This window comes from Anopheles ziemanni, chromosome 3 (genome assembly GCF_943734765.1).
Source record: "Anopheles ziemanni chromosome 3, idAnoZiCoDA_A2_x.2, whole genome shotgun sequence".
Classification (NCBI taxonomy): Eukaryota; Metazoa; Arthropoda; class Insecta; order Diptera; family Culicidae; genus Anopheles; species Anopheles ziemanni.
The window spans coordinates 58,523,094-58,541,497 of record NC_080706.1 but is presented as its reverse complement, the minus strand read 5'-3'; the positions used below and the strand labels follow the sequence as shown (position 1 = coordinate 58,541,497).

The 18,404-nt window shown below is 43.3% G+C and overlaps 2 protein-coding genes across 2 annotated transcripts in view; one reads left to right on the top strand and one right to left on the bottom strand.

Moving 5' to 3' along the window:
- LOC131285104 (uncharacterized) overlaps positions 1 to 18,404 on the bottom strand; it is a 52,602-nt gene that overhangs the window by 12,736 nt on the left and 21,462 nt on the right. The window lies entirely within an intron of this gene.
- Positions 9,473 to 10,225, top strand: LOC131288457 (uncharacterized). Its single transcript, XM_058317591.1, has one exon. It carries the CDS (start codon positions 9,473 to 9,475, stop codon positions 10,223 to 10,225), a length of 753 nt encoding a protein of 250 aa, XP_058173574.1.

Below are 18,404 nucleotides of genomic sequence, written 5' to 3'. Positions count from 1 at the left end.
TTTGGAGTGTGCTCGCGTTGTCTTTAGAGCTGCAGTTCATTGAATGCTATTCGCCGGTGGTCGTGGAACTCTCTCTAAATGAATCGTTTCGCGCGATTACATGTCCTAGAAATTGCTCTTCCCATGAGGAAAAGTTCGTCTATTGCACTATTACACCGGCAACGTCTTGCAGAAATTGTGTATCAAAAGGTTTGATTTACGATCGTTTGGAACAAATTTTTCTTCAAAAAGTCTCGTAAGGGTCTCGTGTTTCCAACGCTGTCGGGGTTGACAAAATGTACAATTTGTTTAGAAAAGTTGGTCGTCCTTTGATGAACTTAATTTGTAGGAGCATCCGCTAGTGTGCAAGGCTTCTTTTATCATCTCACTTGTCGAAGCTTCGCCACCAAGAAAATACTTTATTCGTGCTAAATAAGCCCAACTTTGCTCGCTATGATTAATTTGATTAACATTCGTGCTGCGTAAGGCCGACGAGCGAGAAATAAGCTGTAATAACGGAAGAACATCCGGAGAAACAAGGCACGGAAACCCATCCGTAGGATTGATTCCACCAAACTCCGCACGATGCTGCTCGTGCGTGGGAAGGACTTCGCACGCTTATACGGTCGATTCGCACCCATCGGGCGGTAATTATTAATGTGATCAATGAACAAAACTTTCATCATTCAGCTGTAATGGCTCTCGCATCTTGTAGTGCTTTCCAAGCGGCAGGACAAACAACTTCTCGCCCGGCCAGCGCGCAATAGTCACGGGGCCTTGCCGAGCGATATCCCTGTGCGCAAACATGCGCCGATAAGTGGATTCTCGGCTGGCGCTTCCGAGAGTGCCAAGATGAATGAGCTTGCTCTACATACGCCATCTAGTGTGCCGGCCGAAGCAGCGTGACTCCACGTTCTAGCGTTGGCTTACGCGACGAGTGCGGGCCCCGGTTTCAAGTTTCGCTTGTTTACACACACTTGTTTCGGGCCTAGCGAAGTAGCCGGAATAAATAGTTCGGTAAACTATTACCGGCGAGGGTCTAAAATTAGGAGGAAAAGAACCGATTTACTTCCCTGTCACTTCCGAAATGGTTTTACGGACCAGATACGGTCGAAGCCGATATGTGTGGCCGATGCAGGGGTGCCCGTACCGAAAATGGCAGCAAATGTTTGTGGGATCCTCACCGGGTACGAGCTGAGTGGTTCGCCAAGGCCGAATCGGAGTGGTTTCGGTGGGAGCAAATAAATGGCATGCAATAAATTTGATTTACAAAGTGTACTAGCATTCCACAAATCAAGTTTACTCTCTCTCTCGTCTCGATCGAAATCGGTGGATCGATGGTATATCGTGTTTCGTGTCGTGTTGGTGGATCGGTTTTTGCAGCAGCAGCATCAGGAGCATCGCCGTCCAACACGGGTCCAGTTTAGTTGGAATCCTCGGTAAGTTATCAAGTTTCGAATCCTTTCGGATTTCCTCGACAGCGTCTTGCTGGGCAGCCATTCGGTGGGAAGGGCAGTAGGGGAGACTTTACTTTGCCTTGATTTGTTGGTATTTTTTCTGCTCCTATTCCCCACTGCCCGACTTCACCCTTTGCCGCTTCTACAGGGCGTTCCTACATCTTCTGTCTTGAGATCCATTTTCTGGGTCGTTAGCAGACGGCAAAGCGGTAGCTGCCATCATTGATAGCTTCCTTCCGTTTGTCCTTTTGCTTTCCGCACGATGCAAAAGGAAAAGGATACCCGGAATAAGAAACGTCCCATGCCACCCCCGGGGCATGGCTCTAGGACATCGGCATGCAATGCGTTGACAGCGTCGCCAGACTCCAGCAACTAGGACAATCGATGGATGAAAGAAGCTTAGCAGGCCGGCCATTACTTGGATAGGTATCCATCTGGCAGAAATAGTGCACTCCATCCCTCTACGCCACCGCCACGGTGTGCCTTTTCCGATGCCGGCTTAGGAATAGTTTCGTGGGGGAGTTGAGAGGTCTTATAAGAGATTTAAAAGTTCGAACGCAGGGATGGGAAGACATTTCCACACGACACTCGGTGAGACGGAAGGTTTTATGATCAGCAAATGGGCCGGCAATCGACGGGAGGGAGAAATTCGGCCGGTGCATGGAAAGTAAGGTAATATATGGGCGGATTTGTAGGGTTCACGGGAGACGGCATGTAGTTATGTTGGACGTCAGTGTGGTCAATCGTGATCGTCTTAGAGTTCCCGGCAGAGGATGGGTTTTTCTTGTTATTCGTTGAAATATTACATCCGAAGTGTACGAGAATCGTATGGGAAGCCAAGCCTAAGCCCGTTGACGGAGGGCGATCGGAAGATGGGAACGAACGTCAGATTGGCAACATCGGGGGTTGATAGAGATTGTGTTCGTGTAAAACTAGAGAAACATTGATAAGAGGGATTGTTAGGTGGAATCAAATGCACAAGCAATAAGGATTGTGATGAAATGCAAAGGATAACATGACCTACTGACAAGTGAGAGTAATGTTGGTTTGAACTCCATAATCCTGGTCTTTACATTGGTTTTCAATTACGTAACATCAAGCAACGATTGGAATGTTTACAGCTTAGTAAATTACTACAATTTTATTACAACCATTCTCGATTCCTTGGGAATGTGTTTTCGCTTCTGTTCACTGTACAGACTGGAAAATAGTAGGAGACTATACCAACAGCTTGCACCCATTGTTTTTTCTGTGGGCAATGTAGTGAACTCTTTGGAATTCTGAATTCTTAGCAACGCATTGCGGATTTTACTTCAGTATACATAGGATGAGGTACGTGAACTACATGAGGGTTTATTTATTTTTCAGAAAGAGGGTTGGGATGAGGTTTTATTGAAAATTGTACAATTTTAATAGCAATGTTTGAATGTAACTTGAGCATTTTCTTTTATCGTTTTCATACTTCCAGAAATCACCCTGTGTTTTGGTATTTATCATTAAACATGGAAGCATTTCGTACGGGTGTATTTTAATCACAGTCCGCAATTCATAGTACACGTCTCCATTTTAACGGTTCTACCAAAGGAAAAATGTAGAAAGCAATAAAAAATATTGCTTCTTCATCGGGGCGCTAATTTGACCATTTATTTATTTATTCTTGCTCTCTTTGTTGAAACCCTATCCAGACACCAACATTCAAAATAGGGATGAAAACATAGGTCTGTTTTGCTTTTTTTATGACCAATTTTCCAATTGATTGCTTCCGATTGGATTTATTTCTACTCGTGTTTTCCTTGGAAGTGACCTTCGGTTTGATAAAAAATAACAAATAGCTCAAGGATTTCCTTTTTTACGACGGAAGGCATAGAAAGTTCAAAGGCACGTTTGAGTGGTTCGTTTTTTGTCATCACGCCACCAAGCATTGAATCAATTCGATCGGTGAGGTGTTAATCGCTCCTCGGACGCCGGAGAACTGCAATAAAATGTGGAATATTTCGGAAATCCATGAAAAAATCAACGGAAGAGAAAAAATAATGACAGATCACAGCGGAGGATGCTAAGTGAGCTAGGCAGGGAGAAGTGTGTTGTGCCGGCAATCACCAGAACAAGAGAACTAAGCCCAAATGCAGACTACGGTGTGCAAGGTTTTCCATCACATTTCCAGGCGTGCCATTGAGTGACGGCGAGCGGTCGTAAAAACGCTGACTATGGTTATCAAAATTCAATTGCAGTCATAAAATCATATTTTATGTGTTTTCTAAAGTAATGATATTTTACCAGGTTTGTTCTACATTATGAAAAAAAACGACTCGTATTTATGGCTTTTCATTTCTCTGGTCTCGCAGTGCCGGTGCTTCAAACTCGCCTTATTGAAGATCGGTGATGAATTTTACTGGTCCATACAGAACTTGTGTAGAAAGAAGTGCAATTTGTTGGGCTTTATGTTTCATGTAGCCGAGATGAAGTGAAATTAATTTCTTTACTTCAACTGTCAATTGAAATTTTTCTTTCTGCTAAAATACAGTGATTTTGAGTAAGTTTTCAGGCTTCGCAACACTCTATGCATCGAATAAATAGAAAAAGGAGGCAGTTGAAAGTAATTCATTCATTATTTTCATAAACTGAAAAGAATTATTTAGCTATAAAGCAAAGAGTTTGGTCAGGGTGGTCCAAAGAGAGTGATTTTTGTTGATAGATAGATTTGATTGATTTTTGATGATAGATGATAGACATGTTAGTTCCAAAGTAAGCTAATATCTCAATACACGCTGTGGGAGAGAACTGAATATGATTAAAATTCAAGGTTACAACAAAGGTTAGAGTTTGAGGTTTAGCATACTTTCTTGCAAAGCACACAAGAGTGAATCAAACGATGAGAAGATTGATTTTAATTGAACATTTTCGAAAGTCTTGATTATTCGCTCGTTTTTATTGTACATTTTGTGAGTATAATATCTGTGATAGTTAAAAAAACGGTGACTGTGTAGAATATTGGAAGAAAATCGTGGTACATTCTAATCAGGTATGCTTAATAGAGGGATGCCTAAAAATATGTTTAATCCTGGAAGCCAAACGTGTCGATAAAGAAGCCATTGTAATGACAAAATTTATGGCCCGTATTGGGAGCTTTCTGGCAGGCATCGAGTCAAACCTGCTGGATTAACGTGAATCAAATTTTCTTCGGTGCGTTAAGTCAAGATATGCTAACTTGTCCAAATTGATGAACAAACCCAAACTGTATAGGTTGATTGTTCAGAGGGTCAAACAGCTCAGTGGTCGTTGCTTGGTTTGTTTGAGACTGCTTAAATATACTAAATTAATTTCGATTTTAGGTGCTGAATAACACGAACATGAAGTATCATATCGTCATCATTAAACTAAATGACGATATTTTCATCTATATCATACCCTGCTTTGAACAAGTACGATCAACGTGCTGCGCTCTTTAAAATCATAGTTTAAGTGACGAGGTATGCACTACATTCAAGAGATGTAAATAAAATAAAGTTTAGTTCAAAGAAAACTGAAGGGCACTGAGTCAAGAAATTTATTGCGTCTCTGAGACAGCTTAAAAGCTTTTCCAATCTGTTCATTCTCAAAACAGTTTTTGTACTGAAAAAAGAACACAGTCAAGCCAAGGTAAAAAACATCATGATAACAGCTGGTCTTCGGAGGAGTAGTGGATTCTTGGAAAATTGAAGCTCTAACAGGAGCAACACTTCGTCTCGCAAAAGTGCTCGAAATCTCTCCCTGGCATGGACGCCACGCCAGTGCAAAAAGAAATAAAATCGCAATCCCGAAAGCTAACTAGCAAGAAATTATTATAATTTATATCCGGGCACAATCATAAAGTTACCGTTTCTTCGACCAAACTGGAATGAATTTCATGGTTGGCGTTGGTGTTTTCGAGTCCACTTTCCCGCTCGTGGCTGCGAGAGCGGAAACGCAGAATGATATCAAGAGCGATGAATAAACGAACTACTTTAAGTATTTCCCGCAAAAATCGTAAATGAATGTACACGGCTACTGGAAAAAAGTCCCCCACAGCCCTCCACGCAGTTTCGAAGACGTAATAAAAAGACGGAACAGAACAAGCAAGAGGATCCAAAAACCGAGCAAATGAATCCGGAGTGCTCAGGATGTAAGATTTTGTTATCAGTTATTTCCCCCGGATAGTGGACCGCTATGTACTACGGCGTTGGCCATTAATTCACCAGACACTCGGCAGCACCGTGGTTACAAGTAAGTTGCCAACGCCCTCATTTAGCTATCATTTCAGGTGTCCACCCATTCACTGGACGGTAGGGAAAGAAACACGAAAGTTCGTTTCCTTCCAACCCGACTCGGAGCGATGGGCTTTGCCTCTTTGACAGATGGAACGATGTAGTCAACCGCTGCGTTTCGCAGTTATCTTAATTTGCCTCATTATGTCTGGAAACGAACCCGGGCCGGAAAGTGGTTGTGAATCATTCCGGGGTGACAGTTTTACCGGGTCTAAGGGGTCTTCATTTTTTGTTGTTTTCGGCCGTAAATCATCACCTTCAGCTTGCCGGCTCGGGCGTCCTTGCTTACGGTTCATGGAACTGCGAGGGATCAAAAGATAGAAGCTGGCCTGGCGAGGGGTAGCGTCGTTTGCAAATGACAACGGTACTACCTTTCCTCACTGTTGACCGCGCATTTGTGCCACCGTCCACACGCCCTAATGTTGATTCACCTGTTGTCCAAAAGTAGGAATGATACCATGGGCAAGCCTAGTAATTTTTGACAATCGTTCACCGAAACACTTACTTGAGAAATGGCTGCAGTACTTGAACCATAAGGTGCGGGCTTGCGGACCCTTTCACTCGATGGGTAGCGCTTCGTCCCAGCGAGACCCAGTTCAGGACATTGCCTGAAGTGTGAAACCGGGCTTTCCAAACCGGCTCGAAATGGAAATTGAAAAGCCAGCCTGTATACACCAGGTGCCTAATGAAGACTGAACTTTGTTGAATTAATTGCCGAAGATTTGTGAGGGAGATAATTTTCAATTAAATGTCAACAGGAAAGGTTAGGGCTTTGCTTGGTTCCTCCTTTTACGTTTCTCAAGGTCATGCTTTGTTTTAACTGAATGGTAACATATATCTGAACCCACTATATAAGTATAATTTTCTTATCCTAACAGTATAACCTCAAAGGTTTTAACAAGTTGATTTCGTACTTTGATAACTAACAATATAAAAACAATGAGTATTAATACAGTTGCGTTACGTATTTTGAATAAGGCTAGTAGTTTCGTGGGTAGCTGCGTAAATTTAAGTACCGTAGATGTACCATATTTGGCGCAGTTAAGGAAATTTTGCATAAAAAGTTGAATAACCAAATCAATGTTCGGTCAAATCATACTACGTTTTGCACAGTGCTAGCCTAACTACCATAGAATACAAGTAAAATAAGTGAGAAACTCTTAAATTAATATTTCTTCAAGATTCAGAAGCCCTTGGTGTGGCACATTATGTTCCTAACTTGGCGCATGGTTTTTGCAATGTTCCTTACTTGGCGCGATGTGTTCCTAATTTGGCGCACTTAAAACAAAATGGATGTAGTTCATTGAATTCAACAGCTTTATTCAAAATTCAACTTAAAACAAAAGAAACACTTTTCAACATCCATTTAAAAAACAATTTAGCTTTTTTTGCCGCGGACTTTGGCTTCTCTCGTGAAAATAAAACTATCTCATCGCAAACTTTTATAATCTCATTCATCAAAGCCTTCTATGATTCAAAAATATCTATCAGTGTGAACAGTCATATTCTCCAAGGTGAATAATTAGGAACACTGTGAGCCAAACTTGGCGCAAAATATTTTCGCTTCAAAATTGGTATAAAATCTCAAAAAGCGCCGAATCTAACCACGATTCATTGGAAATACTTACGTTTTAACAGTTTCTGATAAAAAAAAATCCCTAATAATTTTTCCTTTGCGGATAAATGATTGGAAACAGTTTCACCATCTCCTTAGCAGCGTTGCTAACGCGGGTAATAAATGGCGCACTTGTGGAATGGAATTTTTCTTTTAATTAAATATACATTCAATAACCAAAAACCAATAACATGTTTTGTGGCGGATGTGTTGTACAAACATAAACAAATATTTGACTACATATTTTAGGCTGAAATGTTTTGGAAATAGTCTAATATCGAAGAAAATATTAGAAAGTGCGCCAAGTTTGGACCCGCGCCAAGAATGGTGCTTCTACGGTAACTTCATAAATTTTGAGTAGTAAAGAGTAGGTCAACATTAATGTTTTTTTCTTATGAAACCTCGCGAGCAAAATATTATTTTGATATGGATTTCAATGGAAATTGTGAGAGCAAAATATTGATCTGCTTGTGATTTCATTCTATTAGTCAGGCAACCGGAAGTGTAATGAATTTAAATAACCAACGACGAACATGTCATTTCCCAGAACAACAACCAATGTAATGCAAATGGATAAAAATAAATTATGCTTCAACAGAACGGGACGGGAGTGGAGGACGAAAACTGTTCAAAATCGCTCGGTATTACTATCAAACAAAGTCCCCATCAATGCATGCGACCCGTGTTTTGTTACATTAAGGCGAAACGGAAAACGGAAACGCCAAACCGGAAGCATGGCCAGAATGTTACTTTTCACGCCGCGGAATGGTTGCTTGTGTCGGAAATAATCATGCCAACCACAACCACCGTCAAATGCGGGAAATCCAGAAGCGTGGAAATGCTTTCATAGTGAAGCGAATGACACAGTGGTACGGGAAGTGACGTTGGTTTTTGCCTGATGCCGGGGACGGAAGAGGAAACAAAACAGTGTTTTTGCTTCCTGCATAAATCGACCAAGCTTTAGCTGAAGAAGGGGCCACATTTCGGTACGGAATAGAAGAACGTTTCAACCCATCAGCCGTATTTTAGCCAAAGACCTTTTATTACTTTCTCGTCACCAGTGAAATGTAGGTCGTCCTGCGAGGGGTTTAGGCTGTAGAAATGAATGCAATCGAGAGGAAAATTATGCTGTTGTATTTGGGGATCTTTTGAAATTGAGTAGCAGCAACACCCTCTGCTGGAGCTCGAGAGATATAGAATGGTGAAAACGATTCGATTGTTAAATAGCTTTGCTGTGAATGACGCTATTCGCTTCCAATGTGTAAACGTTCAAATAATGGAGAGTATGAAATTATCGTCTTTCCGAAGACCATTCAACATTACATTACATTCTCCACGAGAGTGAGGCACGATAACTAATTCCATTGAACATAACATTACATTCTCCAAAACAACAACATGTAACTGGTAATAATTCTGGGAAAAAATAATAGGTTGAAAGTAAAACCATTGATTCGAGTACCTACTTGTGGAAGTTTTTGAAAAACATATTTGGGATACGGCAGCCAGACCTAACACATAAAAAAGGCTAAATTTATATAGGCAGAGTTGCCCAAGGTATGGGTTTGATGCACGATAAATAATTCTCAATACTATTATTAAATAGTAAAAATGTTGTAGCTGACTGCTGTACAACTTCTTAAATGGACTATATTTTCTTTTAGCATTTCACATATTAGTTAAAGTTGACTGTTGTTTGTTTAATATAAATTTCAAAATAAATTAACGTTAAATGAGCATTAGGCTTCCATTTACAAGCCTTACAGTTGGGAAAATTTTGATACGTATTTTTTTAAATTAATTTATTGTGGTGCCAAATCGCGCAGCTGCAAAAAACGATGGGTCACTCCACTTTATCGACACTAATCGATTTAAAGCAAATGCGGTTCACATTAGGTGGTATAGTTTGATCCAAAAAAGTATTCAAACTCCAAACGGTTTCCAAATGGAAAGTGCGTCAAAAAACAATAAACTGGTTTATAATGAAGACAAAGCGATATCAAAGAACCCATTGCTCTGTGATTGAGTCTTTTCGTGTGGAACATTTCGTTGACAGATACATTGAAAAGGTTTTGTCGAGTGCGTGCGGCCATTAGGAATTGGATTTCAAATTTTCTGTGCACCGTGTCTGGGCTCAAATGGATTGTGCATTTGAAACCACGTACAGCCAGGACTACAAAAACCGTTTGGATAACAGGCGCTTGGCCTTGCTGCACAAGATGGATGCTAATCTTCCGGAAAGCTGTTTTTCACCTCCTATACCATGTACGGTTGCAGTTGGAACGGGGGTAGATGGAAAGAAAAACATCGACATAGAGTCGGAAGTCAAACGAAAAGATTTTCCACAATGGTGCACGAATCGTTTCCGCAAAAATCTCGCCAAAACTCACCCAGAACTGTACGCGGAAATTGACGCGGAGCGTCCGTGGCAGGAACGTGCCGGCGGTTCACCGCTGATATCGAGCTATCAGCTGGCCTTCGATCGTTTACCAGAACAGCCATCCTGTCCAGCGAGCGGCGTGTCAGAATCTCCCCGCTGGCCAGATTGGAAATATTTTCAGCGAGAATGCAACGGTGTACCGCCATGCAGCGGGAAACCTATCGCAGATGGTGGTCCATGTTCTTGTCAACTTTGTCCCCAGGAACAGGCTTCAAGTTCGAACCAGAAACGACCGCCAACGTATGGGTGCGTGTATTCCATATCAAACATTCCCAAAAGCTACATTTCCTCCGGACACTGGCCGGAGATGGACTGGGAAAAAAGTGCCCCCAACAAGACGGAATATCGCGATCGGGTGGGCCGGCTTGGCGGGGTTATACAACGAGAGAATATTCATAATCATAGCCGCTGCACGCCGACGAGGAACTGTCGACACAAATTCTTTTTGTGATGGTATCTGTTGCCATTGCAGGCAAATGTCTGTTGAAATTTCAATTCCTACCGAATCATGCTATACGGAGGTCGTAGCCATGTGAGATAAAATTCGAGTGCTATAAGCGACATATCAAACATTCAAAAGGCGTTCATGCCCGTTTTTATGAGTAAAATTTTGGTTTCAGTGAGTAGTCATATAGCAAGCATAATTAAAATTAAAGGTGCTAACATTTACATTTATTTACAGTATTTCGTATTGTAGTTGATAGCCACTTGTGTCATAATTGTATAATCAATCAAATTATGCAACATAATGTCAACACTTTTTCTCAAGTGTTGGAATAAATGATGAAGCATAACCTTCATAACGAACATAAGTATAGTGTCAGCTTGAAAATCGACCAATTTGACAATTGCCTGTGAATCTAGCTGGGGGCAAATATTAGCATCATAAGAGAAGCATGTTCGACCCTTGCTCTATACCAGGGGTCGGCACAGTTTTAACTAAAAGGGCCAGACAAGAAAAATAAGCCTGACTCTGCGGGCCATATTCACCAAACAAATATCTTAAATAAGGTGATGTAGCGAATAAAGTCATACTTATACATTTTTGCAAGCGAATCTTAAAATAAAACAATAAACAATGAAGATATTTCAGAAGTTCATAGGTTTTTATTTCTGACCTGAAATTATTCTATCAAAACGAGGGTCTAATTGCGTACATCCTGCAATTAAAACGGATTGTAAATGATCGTCGGTTAGTGATGATCTGTAATGTGATTTTACATAGTTCATTTTTGAAAAAGTTTTTTCACATAAATATGTACTACCAAAAATAGATATGAAAGATCTTCCAAATGATTTGAGGTTACTATATTCCGCTTCCGGAAGCATTTTTTTTTTTTTGTAAAATATAAACTATTTATTTTATAAATAGATAAGGTGTACAAACAAAACTTTCTTATACTCTATAATCACAAATACAGTGCACACTTAAGGACATTTACATCGATCGCAGCATCATTGTTTCCAATGATGTGGATGATGTAGTTTGCAAACAAACGAAGGACAACCTTCCGCTGCGCAATGCTTATATTCCCAAGCACTGGGAATCGGAGACACTCGAAGGACGACTGACACCCTGGAGCTTCATTCCTGATGCACTGCTGCAGCAGGTCCCAGGCGGCAATAACGCGAGTGCAGGAGGTGAACATGTGTTCCAGGGTGTCACACTCAACACAGAACATGCAGGAAGCCGAAGACGTGCGTCCCATACGCATAAGCAGCTCTCCGTGCGGGATCTTGCCATTCGCAAGCAAATATAAGGTGGATCTTTGCTCCGCTGTTAGTTTGCTTCGGTGGATGTTGTTCCACACCTTTTTCCAGGTTGCCTTCGGATGGGACTGAATCTTGGCTGGGGGTAGTCTGTTCACTTGCAACCTGCGGAGGGCCTTGGTGGATAGCTGTGTTTTTACCGTACATGGAGTGTACGCCAGTTGCTGGACAACACTGCGAAGGCACGGATACGTAGACGGTATCAATGTAATATCTGGGGGGTTTCCCGCACACAAGATGTGTTGGGCTCCAAATGAGAGGCTCTGATGTTCTGCAACATAGCGGTTTGTGAGTAGGGCTGCTGTCATCACGGCTGGGATGTGTAGGTTTAAGCCACCACGGTCTCGTGGCAGGGCCAGCTGCTGGAGCGAGACACGTATACCCCCAGATCCGTTCCAGAGGAGAGACCCGATCAAACTTGTCACCTTGGCTATGTCCATTGCGCGAGGGCCACAGACTGACGCAACAAACCATAGCTTAGGGAGCAAGAATGAGTTGAGCAGCGTTACCTTTTGCACCAGGTTTAGATCTCTCACCCTGTGCAGCCATACCAACTGACGAAAGTGATTGATAACAGTATCCCAATTGTGGCCCGCTGTTTCCCGGATACTGTTAGAGAACAGAATTCCAAGTAAACGGAGCCGTTCTACGGTGTGCAGCCATGGCAGGTTGATTCTGTTCTCGGTTGTCACCATTCCGATGTCCAGAGCCGTGGTTTTAAGGACGTTTAACCTCGCTCCAGAAGTGACTCCAAAGGCCTCAATTGCTGCTCTCACCCGCTCGATTGTGGAAGGGGAAGTACTCACCACGGAGACGTCGTCAGCATACGCGTTGATCAGGTCGTCCTGATCGCAGCATATATCTTCGAGTCTCTTGATGAGGGGGTGAAGGTAGAGGATGAACAGGTGCATTGACAAGGGATCTCCTTGTCGCACGGAACGTTGGATGGGAAAGGCAGGTGATAGGGATCCATTTACAATGACACGGGACGAAGACTGCTCACCAATTTTCCTCAAAAGCCGCACTAGTGCGGGATTAAACCCTAATGAATCCATCGTTCCAAACAGGAAGCCCCTGTCAACACGGTCAAACGCCTGCGAGAGATCGAAAGAGACGAGTTTTGCACACTTCTTCTTCCGTTTGAGTTCGAATATTCTCTCCTTAACAGAGAGCACAGCTTGGAAGATATTGCAGGGTTTATTGCTACACTTCTGCGACGGTGAAATGATTTGCCACCTAGCAATAATCCTCTCGAGCCGCTGCTTCAGAATTCTGGAAAGCAGCTTGTAGTCAGTGTTAAGCAGAGAGATCGGACGGTACGAAGATAGTGTGCACCCATCTCCCCTTTTCCTCGCAAGCACTATGACCCCATCGACAAAGGCCGCCGGGAAACGACCGTTGAGAGCATCGTTGAGAATCAATATGATTTCTCTCCAAATTATCCCAAACGTTCGCTGATAAAATTCAATCGGAATTCCATCCGGCCCAGGAGACTTTCGAGGTTTCGATTTTTCAATTGCATGAAGGACATCACCGTAGGTGATCTCATCCATGCAATCGTTGTTGATTTCGCAATCTTCGGGGATTACACGATGACAGGCAAAAGTATCGTCAACGTTTGTTGTCTCGTCGGTGTATAACTCCCTGTAGTACGTATGTATATAGTCTGCCAGTTGTTTTGGAGAGTCCAAAACAACGTTGTTGTCACACGTAAGTCTGGTGATCACGGTGCGCTCCCGCCTTCGTTTCTCAAGCTGAAAGGTGGAGAGGTTTTCCCCACACACCCTTGTTTCGTTAATCCTTGTAAAGTCCTCGGAGAAACGCCTCTGAAGGAGTAGCATTTCTCCTTTTATACGGTTGATATTGACCAACTCGATCGGATTGGAAAGATACCGACCGTATGAGGACTCTAACTTCGCATAGAGAATGTTATGCTGCAAGCGGAACATGGAGTATTTTTCATTCGTTTTCCATCGGAAGAACGATTTTATTTTTGGTTTGGCGAAATGAATCCACCATTCCATCCAGGAGCCAAAGCTCCTTCGCTGTTTTGTCCAATAGTTCCACTTACATCTAAACTCCTCCATGTTTTCGGCTGTCAAGATATGTGGCCGAAGTTGCCAGTATCCATTTTGCCGCATGCGAGGTATGTTTGGAAGGCAGATGCGCACCGTGAGCGCCTTATGGTCCGAGAAGGACAATACGTGCATGTCTGTTGCACGCAGTTGATCCTTCATGTCCTTAGAGACGTAGCAGCGATCGATGCGAGAGCCCGAACCACGTGTGATGTGAGAGAACTCTACAAAGTTTCCTTTGAGAGCCTCCCAGCTGTCACACAACTGCATACTGTCAACAAAGTTTTGCAAAGTGAGACTCGTATTCCCCATACCCGTGGCGTCCTTGGACTTCAGCACGCAGTTGAAATCCCCTGCAAGGATGACCGGTCCCGGTGCATTCCGCAGGTAGTACACCAACGAGCGGTTGAAAAAGAGTTCCCGCTCAGCTCTGTTTTGACTTCCCGAAGGAGCGTAAATGTTGCATAGCGTGGAAGAATTCTCAAGCCGGACGCAGATTAGACGTGAGTCCAAGCTACGCTCGACGTGAGAAAATTTTAGGTTCACCCGCAAGGCGATCGCTGTACCTCTCCTTGTGTGGTCAATGTTTGTTACAACATTGTACCCAGGGAGCACTAAGTCTTTGACAGAAACTTCTTGTAGGAAGATTATGTCTGTGTCAAGAGTGCGTATGAAAGTTCGTAGTGCATCTAGTTTGGTGGAATTGGATATCGCATTGATGTTTATCGATGCGATCGTCACTGATGTCATCAACTCATCCATTTCCACCAAACTACTGTGCGTCCACTTCCATTACCCCAGTCGGTTTCGCTGCCGTGGCATTGGTCTTTTTGGGAGGACGACCTGGCTTACGCTTGATCGGTTCCTCCCCAGACTTGCACGACACGTCGCTGTCCGTCTGTTCGTCCGTCTTTCTCTTACCTGCCACTGTTTGCCAGGAAAGGGATGAAGGTGTAGCGGAAGGTGAAGGGACACGAGGGGCTTTGAACGTCGATGAGGCATCGGCGTCCACCTGAAGTCCGGCGTTGTCCATCTTGGTGCTGGTCGATGCTGCCGGTACGGTCAACGCACTTGCCCGGATGAAAGATGCTACTGCCGGGACGGTCCGTGTACTAGCCGCAACGCTAGTGGCCTGCATCGGGATGATCGTTGCTGGTGCGCCTATTGTCAGGCTCGAAGCACCGGCCGGTGCGCTCGCCGCGACGGTCGATGTGCTCGCCGCGACGGTCGATGTGCTCGTCGGGACTGTCGGTGCGCGGACGGCCGGTGCGCTCTCCGGGACGGTCGATGCGGGCGCCGGGATGATCGGTGTGCTCGATGGGATGAGCATTGTGATTGCCGGAACGGTCGGTGTGCTCACCGGGTCGGTCGGTGCACGGACGGTTTGTGTGCTCGCCCGGGGGACTGTTGCTGGAGCAGGGTTTTCGGTGCCATTCTGCACCGCTGAGGCATACGACAGCCTCTCGTTGACGCTCGTCTTCTGAGCCACCAGTTTCCTGCCTTGGGTGCAGGTCATCCCATGGTGTGCAGCAAGACGGCATGTTCGACACGTTTGCTGCTGTCCCCGGTATGTTACCAGCGTCTCTTCCCCTCCAATCGAGACGTATGACGGCACCGGCTTAGACAAGACCGCTGTGACGTAGCGGTATCCGTCAGGGATTCCGGCACACGGGTATGGCTTCGCCCATACTCCGGCTCGGATTGACCGGACTTCTCCGTAGCGAGCAAAGAAATCCGTGATGCATCTGTCCGTGATGTCCTCGGACAGGTCGTGGATTTTGATGACCACGGAATTGTCGACCATTACGATCGGGATCGGGAATTTCTTCCCGTCGCATTCGAGAGAATGCTTGCCGTCGTTCTCCTCGACGGTTCTTAGAGCAAGGCTCTGGTCTTTCACTCGGATGTGAAGGAAGTGGGATGCCGGCTTCGTCCGGATTGAAACGATTGAAGAGCTGCTTAGACCCAGCTTGGTCATGGCGAGGGTTGTGGCCTCCATCAAGGACGGCCTTTTGGGGAGCTTCGAGAAATCCACCCGCAGGGTGCTTCTCGAAGCAGCCATGATGTGGCTTGCTTTTGCACTTTTTTTTTTTAACACTCTGTTTTGGTAAAAGTGCGTCCGATCGCAACGAGTCTCGGAGAGGAACTATTGCATTTTATAAAAACTGACAAGATCCATATTATTGAACTTATTTTTGAGCGTTTCATCGTTTTGTAATTCTATTATTTCTAATTGTAATTCGGATGGAACCTCGTTCACTACACAATTAAAGGGGTTTTGAAAACATAAAAGATTTTTTGAATTCGAATCCACGTCTGCAAAGCGCTGTTGTAATTGTTCCCTAAGATCTATCAAAATTTCAGAGGCAAAATTATTAGGGAAAGGCGCAGTTAACGAAGCCTGTAGTGTTTTGCAACAGGTGAAATGGTCAAAATTATTTGATGCGACTTGGATTTTGAACAATTCAAATTTTTGCCTATAAGATTTTACCAACGAATACATTTCACAAATTAATTTTGTTTCACCTTGCAATTTCAAATTAAACTTATTAAGATAACCTACGATATCGGTGACAAACGCTAATTTCCAAAGCCATTCCTCATTTGATAGTACTGCTTGTTGTGGATAGTTTTTTTCTTTTAAAAAAGCTGCTATTTCTTGTCTTAATTTGAAAAACCTAAGCAGAACTTCTCCGTTACTAAGCCATCGTACAGCAGTGTGGTATGGGATATCCGTATAGTCGGATTGAATTTCTCGTAAGAATTCTCGAAACTGGCGATGGTTTAATCCCCGAGAACGGATAAAGTTCACCATAGGAGACACTACTTCAACTACACTTACGACATTTGCAATTTTGGAACAAAGAACTTGCTGGTGGATAATGCAGTGTATTGCTATAGGATTTGGACAATTTAGCTCTTTACAAGCGTTAAAAATATGTCCCATTAAGCCTTTCCCTGTTCCACACATGTTTTTAGCACCGTCCGTTGTTACCGCCTTCAGCTTATCCCATTGCAAATTAAAATTTTTCAAAGAAATTTCAACCTCCTTGAATATGTTTTCACCAGTAGTCCTATCATGGATACTTTGCATAGACAGTAATTCTTCAGTAATTTCAAACTCACTATCAACTCCTCTAATAAAAATGAGTAGTTGTGCAGTATCAGTAACGTCTGTGGATTCGTCGATAGTCAACGAAAACCAATGAAATTTCGACACTTTTTCTTTTAATTGTACCCCGATATCTTTACTTATTTCTTCTATTCTTCTGACGGTTGTTCGAGCAGAAAGTGGAATAGTTTCAAACAATTTTTTCTTCTCTGGGCATAATTCCTCTGCTGCCATTACCAAACATGATTTGATCAATTCGCTATCCGTGAAGGGCTTGCCATGTTTTGCTATTAAATGAGCTATTCTAAGGCTGGTTTTAGTTATTGATTCGTTTTCACTTTTGATATTAACGAATAAATTACGTTGTGCAGATACACCCCGATTCATAGCTTCAAATTTTTGCACCCGTTCAGTTTCGGAGAGATTTGAATATTTTGATTCGTGTTTAGTCTGGTAATGGCGTCGAATATTGTATTCCTTGCATATTGCAATTACGTCGTTGCAAAGCAAACACGTTATTTTACCGTTGAATTCTGACACGAAATACTGCACATTCCATGTTGGATTAAAAACACGATTTTCTAAATCAATTTTTCTTCTCTTCTGTGTCGTGGACATGGTTAGGCTGGTGAATTTGAATAGTATGTCAATTATCAACTTGATCACGACAACGGGAATGTACAAGCAAACTAGTCAGCGAGTAAAACGGTATGTCCTTCACGGTTAGTGCACCTACCGCAGACTGATATCGCTATCGAAAACGAGCACGAAATGCACGAAACAATGTGAAAAGCAATGAAGAAAGCGAAAGCTTGGTAGAACGCGAGAGATATGTAGAGACAGCGTGATGTGTGCGGCTTAAACACTAGAAATGGAGAATGTGGGGACGAGTCGAAGTTTGCTTTGAGCAACTTCGCCGATCGCCACTTGCGAACAGCATATCCCATTTCACTCTACCAACCGAAATAACCCGCCAGTGCTATGCCCCACTTTTTATATTTGTTTCTCGCTCAACATGTATTGAATGATTCTTGTTGAGTAGCCTGTCTTTTGGGAATTCTTTTGGTCACCTTCTACCAAGTTCGAGCACCGCGCATCGGTAATCGTTTGGCTAACGGTAAAGTTATCAAAATATTTGGTTCATTCGTTCAAAAAACAGAAACAACACAATTGATGTTGGTTTTGATTGTTACCAAAATTTTCACGCGGGCCGGATGAAATCAGCTGGCGGGCCGGATTTGGCCCGCGGGCCGGACTTTGCCGACCCCTGCTCTATACCGTTCACCAGGCGGCTCCACGGCGGACAAGTACACTCAGATGCAGCAATTCTACAAGCTGGCAGAATGTAGCAGCACGTACAAGCATTTACGGATACATGAAACTGCTACCCTTTTTCCTTCCTTCGAAAGCAAGTTTCCTCCAATCGGAAGACTTAAAAGAAAAATGAAAGTCAAAAGAAACAGTTGCCGCAACTTCCACGCTGCCGTTCGACTACATTTGCTTTTATCTTTGATTTATAACACATTTATTCAAATTTATACTTTGCGAATAAATAGAAAAGTGGTCGATGGCGACGGTGGAACGTTCCCACGCACCGAAGCGAGAGGGATATAGAGAATGATCCTTCTCGTTCGCAAGGGAAAGGTCAGACGAATCCTTCCCCATTGCCCCGT

Excerpts from the sequence above, each read along its gene's own strand:
- LOC131288457 (XM_058317591.1), top strand. The coding sequence starts at position 9,473 with ATGGATTGTGCATTTGAAACCACGTACAGCCAGGACTACAAAAACCGT.